The sequence below is a fragment of the Nicrophorus vespilloides genome, unplaced genomic scaffold (assembly GCF_001412225.1).
Source record: "Nicrophorus vespilloides isolate i.1.1-1 unplaced genomic scaffold, Nicve_v1.0, whole genome shotgun sequence".
Lineage (NCBI taxonomy): Eukaryota > Metazoa > Arthropoda > Insecta > Coleoptera > Silphidae > Nicrophorus > Nicrophorus vespilloides.
Window position 1 is genome coordinate 1 of NW_017096495.1, and position 7663 is coordinate 7663.

The following is a 7663-nucleotide window of genomic DNA, read 5'->3' on the forward strand; positions in this document are numbered from 1 at the left end:
TACAACGCGGTAGACGGTTTCCATAGAACACGCTACGAATTAGCCTGGTTTGTACGGTTAAATCCGAGTTTCTTATAGCGCGGTTTCCATATAACGCGGTACGCACTCACCGCGTTATAGGAGGGTTGACTGTATATCATTATGTGCAGGTTTTTACAAATTCAAAATGTATTGCGACCACAAAGCGAATGCCTACACCCTACAACTTACACAATTTTATAATCATTATAATCATTTTTTTTACTTCATAGGTACTTTTATAAATAATGTATATGTCTTTATATTATAAGATAGTATAATGTAAGTAAATAGGTACTATCAGTGTATGTTGAGATCACTATCGTGACCCCAAATTTTTTTTCGCTGACGTAGACCCCTTGCATTGTCATAGACCGGTTGTCATAGACCCTTGCAGTTGTCATAGACCCTTCAGGTTGTCATAGACCCCTTGCAGGTTGTCATAGACCCCTTGCAGGTTGTCATAGACCCCTTGCAGGTTGTCATAGACCCCTTGCAGGTTGTCATAGACCCCTTGCAGTTGTCATAGACCCCATGCAGGTTGTCATAGACCCCTTGCAGGTTGTCATAGACCCCTTGCAGGTTGTCATAGACCACTTTGGGAATCACCGGCTTAAACCAATAAAAACATGTGCGGTTTGTTTTGGTAAGGATTATTTACTTAAAAAATACAAGTTTTCTTCATAAAAAATAAATCTTCAAACATTAAGAAATAACCCAAATTTACATTGATTCACTACGATAATTAAAGATTTCTTTGTTAATAGGATCGAATTTAATTAAAAAAATAATAATAATTATTACAAAACAGCTCTTTATTAATAGATGGACATATTGGAAATAAAGATCAATGAGTTTTTTTTGTTTTAAATTTAAAAAAAAAATTTCGCTTCGCACTTCACAATATATATTTATTATAAATATAAGATTAGAAAAGTCCAGTAATCAAAATATAATTTCCGATTTTCTCATCAATCATTAAAAATGTTTTAAGTAAACTCGTCGATAGTTCCGAGTGAAACGAGTTTAAAGTGTATTTTTTGTTATTGGTGTTGTTAGAAATTGCTTTTTATTTACTCCGTCTTCTTTTATTTATTTATTTATATATTTTTTTTTTGTTTGTTACGCTATATGATAAGGTGAAAAAATATTTAAAAACCGCCTATACTTCGTTCTACAACCATAAATATACAGATAATAATAATAAAACAAACAAAAAATTCATAATATTCTTTGTCGACTAGAATCCTTGCTGATATTGCTTGGACTCTAACCGAGTTTGTATAATTTCCAGTTGTCGCTTCGCCTCGCACTGCGGGAAATTCTGCAGATCGTAATATTGCGGTGCAATCTTCAACAGCCAATTTGCTGAAACACAAAAAAACAAGAATGGAGTCATTGTCAGTTGGGAATAGAGTGATTGTGTAGACATGGAAATGCCATTTAGATAAGTTTCAATTCAATTTACTTACGTTTAATATCGGTTACGGTGCGAATGTAGTTTTTCGTGGTCAGTACGAATTCATTATAAATTACCCATTCAGGTTTATGGTCTAAACAAGTGGACGGGTGCAATTGGACTATTTGGTTGTCTTTTATGGTCAAATAGTGACCGGTGCGTTCTAAATGAGCAACCTAAAAAAAATAAATATTCATTAATATTTTTAATACAAACAAAATAAATAATTTATAATACCTGCATGAAAAATCCATTTACCAATGCTTTGCGAATGTTTAAGTAGTAGTCTTTACTAGTGAAATCGGTCGAGGTTCGCTTTAAATTGAACCTGTCCATAATTCTCGACAACTGTTGCCTTACATTGTCGGCAGACTTAAGCGTTCTGTAGTTGACAAAATTGTCATAACACCATTGAGGGTCTTCCATATCTGCGAACGATTAGAATCGAGTTTAGAACTTGTATTCGAATGGAATGCGGCACTTACTTTGTTTGAATGCGTGGTACACGTTGAGCAAGGTGAGATGATCACCATCAATATGGGCGAAACGCATCTTGGCATCGTCGGCAGCCTTCTTAGCCTCGTTTGGTCTGATGAAGCACTGTGGGACTAAACATTGGAGCAGGGCAGTCGCCCGTATCCAACCAATATAGTTGCTGCACTCATGCGATTCCTACATAGAGCTACCCTTAGTCAGAACTCTGAGCAATCCACTCTCATATTTCATTTAGAGAAAGATGGGAATGGAAGAGAGTAGATGCAAAAGAAAATCAAATTGAACTTAAGAGAACTACGATGATGAGTAAAACGATACAGTTGCTCAGAGTTCAAGTTAAACTAATTCACTTCAATGTGATAATTGTGATTATGTCTCTAACCGAAAAATGAACAACTAAAAAGGGGTTTTTAGGTGAACGCTTAAGTAAATAATAAATACCTGACAGCATAGCAGTTATAGAAAGGATTTCATTGGAGCAATTATGATTGCAACTGGCTATGAGCATTTTAGCGAGCTGTGGGTCCAGTGGGAACTCCGCCATCACTGCACCTAGATCGGTCAAGTTACCATCATCATCCAGAGCGGCTAAATAATTGAGTAACTCCAAAGCCCTCATGAGGGTTTCAGGAGCTGGTGGATCCATGAAATCGAAGTGCACCAAATCGTCGATGCCCAACTTTTTCAGCTGTAAAACAACGGAGCCCAGATTCGAGCGCAAGATTTCCGCGTACGTGTTGTCCTGCATTTCGTTCTTGTAAGCCTTCTCCGTGTACAAGCGGAAACATTTGCCCGGCTTCGTACGACCGGCACGTCCAGCCCTCTGCTGCGCTGACGCCTTGCTAATTGGAGAAACTAAAAGTGATTCGACTCGAATACGGGGATTGTACACTTTCTGTTTTGCGAAACCGGGATCGATCACGAAAACAACACCGTCTATTGTCAATGAGGTTTCGGCGATGTTTGTGGAAACGACGACCTTCCTACCAATGGCGCCGTTCGGTTTGTTCGGCGGAGGATCATCGAAGATCCTCTGCTGAAGGTTCGGTGGAAGCGTCGAGTACAGAGGTATGCAGACCAGATCACCTACGTCCGGTCCCAAGTTGTCGATCTCCCTTTTGATCCGCTTGCAGGCTGCTTCGATTTCTTCTAAACCAGTGAGGAAAAGCAGAATATCGCCGGCGATTTCCTCGCACATGTGAATCTGGATGACTGTTCTGATGGCGGCTTCCAAATAATCGCGTTCCGGTTCCGGAGTGTAAAATATCTCTACGGGATGGGTACGTCCCGGCACCGTCATTAAAGGAGCGTTATCAAAGTACTGCTGGAATTTGCCGGCATCCAATGTGGCCGACATGACAATCAACTTGAGATCCGAACGCTGTTTGATCACCTCTTTAAGCACACCCATAAGAATGTCTGTGGCCAAAGTACGTTCGTGAGCCTCATCGAGCAATATGCATTGGTATCCTTCCAGCATTGGATCGCTCATACCTTCACGAAGCAACATACCATCTGTCATATACCTGAAAGTAAACAATATTCATTAATACTCCATCAAAATTACTTCTTTTTTGATCACTTACTTCAATATAGTCTTTGCTGATGAGCAATCTTCGAAACGGATGCTGAAACCGACTTCCTGACCTAAAACCACGTCCATTTCCTCTGAAACACGCTGTGCCACGGACATGGCAGCCACCCTCCTGGGTTGCGTACAGCAAACACCCTTGCTTCCCACAGAACGGGCGTAATCTACGCACCATTGCGGGATTTGGGTTGTTTTTCCGGAACCTGTCTCACCGACGAGCACGATGCACTGGTTCTCGGCAAGGAGATTCATGAATTCCGCCTTGTACTCGAACACCGGCAAAGTGATCCTCTTGCGAAACAGTTCATGGTATTTCTGGGAATATGGTGATCCATTCAAGGAGTTTACGGAGCTCGGGGTCGAAGTAGTAGTAATACCTCCGCTAGGTGTGGTCACTGCTGTACTGATTCCTCTCTCCTCCCTTCAAACAAATTATTTAAAAAAATATACCATTAGCAATAAGTCATCTATTATTTAACAAACATTCATATAATGCAATAATCTTATCAATCATCTACTAAATTATTATTAAAAGTAATTATTATGTCTATTAATACAATCACGTTTAGATAAAATACGCTGTAATTTATATTGTTTACATATTTTGTTTTTTTTATTTATATTTGCGCAATTAGAGTATAAAAGAAAAAGTGCAATAACGTGTACATGCAATTATATTAATGATTATCAAAGTTCAAGATCAAATTGTGCAATTTAATTGGAAACAAATAGTAGAAATGAATTTGACAATGAATATTGATTATGATTAGGTATCAATAGATTTGGGTCGTCGATATCCAATCGAGATCGGAGTTCAAGGTACATTTCGAAACTGTATTAGATCTAAGAAAACAAAACGTTTGTTTTAAACGTAATTTATTTGTTGATTTAATTTAAATACAAAACTATTAGAAGATAGTTTCAGTCTTCAATTATTTGGTGGAAGATCGGATTGCTTCCGCCGGGCAATACTGTTTGTTGGCTTTATCGTAAGCTTCCACCATGACTTTACGAGTCATCTCGATGAGTTTATCAACATCCTTTGCGGTCATCCCTGCGGTGGGAATAGCTTCCAAAGCTGTGATAGCAACCTGACCGTCCCTGAAGAACTTCTTTTTCTCATCGATGAAGTAGTATCTGCTGAAAACCACAGGTATAACGGGAATCTGAGCGGAGATGGCCAAATGGAAAGCGCCTTTCTTGAACTCGTGGATCTCGCCGGTGTTGCGTCTGGTACCTTCTGGGAACAGCCAGATCTTCAATTTCTTCTCTTTGACAACATCTCCGGCACTGTTGATGGCCTCCCTGGATTTCTCTCCGTTCATCCTGTTGATGAAGATCACACCGCCCAGCCAAGAAGCGAATCCGAATGGCAAGAAATAGAGCAACTCTCTCTTCGCCACAGCCGTGCACTTTTTCATCATTGGCCAGACCTCGTACATACCGAGAAGATCGAGGCTGCTCTGGTGATTAGCCACGATCACGGCGGCTCTATCTTCCTTCAGATGTTCCATTCCGTGAACAGCCCATTTCACGCCAATAACTGGAGGAATTACGGTGCGAGCAACGTAAGCTCCCATCAGCAGGTTGGCTACATTCTTCGGACGTAGCAGGAAGATGGGGATGAAGACAATTCCGACGCAGATGACGACCGTGAAGCAGTAGATGTACTTCAGCATAAAGTTCACTTTCGTGTTGGTTTTGCTTAAGTAAAAGAGCGCCGCGACGACGGCAAGAAATACGTAGAGCCACATTTTTTTTCTCTTAACGGGTGGATTCAGCACCGACGAGTTTCACTTGTTCCGACAGAATAATAGAAATCGAAAAGTTACGCAAACTACAAAAGTGATGGGCGGACTTTACGCGCCACTTTTTAACGCAATCTTATCAAAGACGATGAGGCAAAGCAGGTTTGTCATCGGGGTTTTTGCACCTTGAACATGCGATCATCGAGTAGATAATAAATCAGAGCCTTTCTAGGACAGTATGCTAATGTGAAAGGTATTCACATAAACAACTAGTCAAACTACACTTAAGTATGTACACAAATTTATGTACATTCAAATTAGCAACTGTAGATTACATAATTAAGATAGTTCCAAAGTTGTTCAGCAAGTGCCAAAATAGTAGTTCATAGTGCATTTAGTATGTTATTACTTAATAAGCAATCTCAGGATACCGATCTAATCTACTTTGCACATCCAAAAGTGAAAGTCATTAATTGGAAACATGTTCAAAAAGTCAGTTGCACGAAATTATATAAGTGTGTGCAAGGCAGAGATGGAAGTCATTCCACATCTGAAGCGATGTGCACATCAAACATGATACGTGCAGCACATGTGTTTACATGTGAATAGCCTAACTAATCATAAGCAGTTTTCATTTTTGGCAATAACATCAATAATCTACATCTAGTGGGCTGTAGTGTGAGACCAATACCAGCACTGGTCGTACCGCATTTTGGCATTTGTCTTTTCGATTAGGAATATACACACATACATACATTTAGAAAACACAATAGGAACGTACCTTTTCTTTTTGATGAACGGATCCAACACTTCGATTCTACGCTTGGACATCGCGTCTTTCCTAAATCACTAGGTTCCGGGTGAGAAATTTGCTTGGGGGGCGCGCTAATGCTCCTTCCTTTTTTCCTTTCAAAGCGAAAACGTTGGGTAGAAACGTTCCTAACCCCAAAAAAACAAACAGGATTTTCAGTGTGTGTGTCTGTGGGAAAAACCAGGAAACGAAAAAGGAAGTCGGCAATGCAGACATCTGCAATACTGTAAAAAAAAAATTCAACGCATGTCTGCAAAATGTAAACAAAAACGTATCATTTTCGATGATAACTGTAGCTACATCACACGAGGAATGCTCACGAAATTAATTGGATAATTAGTATTATTGGGCTTATATTATAATGATTAACTGAATATTAAAGACGCAACCCGCATCTCTTGATTGTATATTTGGTGGCCTATACATAACTTCGCAAGGACGATGGACTATTAATGATCCAGTAGCTTCATTCATGATAAATCTTAATACAGCATTAATTAACAAATGAAGGCATTACTTTACTTAATTAAAGTGAAACAAAACACATGTATTTTATCGCTTAGTTTACTTGATTAAGAATAGTTTATAATTAAGGTTTATTTAAACCATAAACGACATCGAAATTAACGTCATTAAACCAATTAAAAATTAATGAAGTAAACAACAACAAAAATTCTGAACGAAACAAATATTTGTTGTGATTCTTAAAATAAAAAAGTTTTTATCGATTCCCATAATGCGAGTGAAACAGTTGGCCCATGCATATTCAACGATGCTTTACGAATTATGAATAATTAAGAAAACTCGGTTTCAAATTAGTTCGCCTATTTCATCTTCTCGTTCAATTATTCAACAATATTATTATTGGCATTGAATGGTTCAAAGTTTTACCTTTCAGGATCGATTTTTTTTAATACTTTCATTGCTCTTCAGTAGTAGACACAGCAGCAATTCATTAATTTCGCAGAGACAATACACTCGAAACTAGCAGGCATTGCATAAATCAAGAGTGCTATTGAGTTAGAGTGTGCTTAATTGATTTATTGCAGCTTTGTCCTCATTTTCAAGTGGTTTTCAGCAGATTTTTGAAGGAGCGAATCGATTGATCCAACAAATGCATTGAACTTGATGGAAATAATCTTCGTGACAAAAGAAAACTTACCTGAACGTTCACGTTTTCATGAAATGTGTTGATACATCTTAAAGATATTAGCAATAGTAACAATGAAAGAAGTAACAAGGAGAGTAACAACTATTGACTTAGAGCAGTGGTTTCCAAACTTGATGTTCTTCTTCTTCTTCTTTTATAAACCTCCACTCCCTCCACTTAGCTTGTGTCAAGCACAATTTCGCCAGCTACCGCAAACTTGATGTTACTACGCCTCCCTCAAAACTATGTAATCATTTGGCGCCTCCCCACCACCCACCGTTTCATAAAAGAAACGCGTATTATAGCAATATGAATAAGAGCACAGGAATGTATCTATACTTGCTGGATTCCCCAAATATTCAGCTTTCATATGCATATACTGGAATTATTT

At 38.6% G+C, this 7663-nt stretch overlaps 2 protein-coding genes across 2 annotated transcripts; both read right to left on the reverse strand.

Annotated features, from left to right (window-relative positions):
* Positions 1-960: 960 nt before the first annotated feature.
* LOC108557166 (putative pre-mRNA-splicing factor ATP-dependent RNA helicase PRP1) lies at positions 961-6398 on the reverse strand. Its single transcript, XM_017913583.1, has 7 exons — positions 6093-6398; positions 3559-3984; positions 2414-3498; positions 1963-2085; positions 1715-1905; positions 1491-1653; positions 961-1386 (listed from the first exon to the last, which is right to left on the reverse strand). The coding sequence occupies exons 1-7, from the start codon at positions 6140-6142 to the stop codon at positions 1259-1261; spliced, it is 2166 nt and encodes a 721-aa protein (XP_017769072.1). The 5' UTR covers positions 6143-6398; the 3' UTR covers positions 961-1258.
* Positions 4423-5386, reverse strand: LOC108557167 (1-acyl-sn-glycerol-3-phosphate acyltransferase beta-like). The gene has a single exon (XM_017913584.1). The coding sequence runs from the start codon at positions 5315-5317 to the stop codon at positions 4496-4498; it is 822 nt and encodes a 273-aa protein (XP_017769073.1). The 5' UTR covers positions 5318-5386; the 3' UTR covers positions 4423-4495.
* Positions 6399-7663: the final 1265 nt, after the last annotated feature.

What these genes read in the sequence shown, in the direction of transcription:
- LOC108557167 (XM_017913584.1), bottom strand. Translation starts at nt 5,317, where the DNA reads ATGTGGCTCTACGTATTTCTTGCCGTCGTCGCGGCGCTCTTTTACTTA.
- LOC108557166 (XM_017913583.1), bottom strand. Translation starts at nt 6,142, where the DNA reads ATGTCCAAGCGTAGAATCGAAGTGTTGGATCCGTTCATCAAAAAGAAA. An exon ending in CCGTTCATCAAAAAGAAAAG is followed by an intron (nt 3,985 to 6,092) that starts GTACGTTCCTAT and finishes ATTTGTTTGAAG; the next exon opens with GGAGGAGAGAGGAATCAGTA. An exon ending in TCAGCAAAGACTATATTGAA is followed by an intron (nt 3,499 to 3,558) that starts GTAAGTGATCAA and finishes GTTTACTTTCAG; the next exon opens with GTATATGACAGATGGTATGT.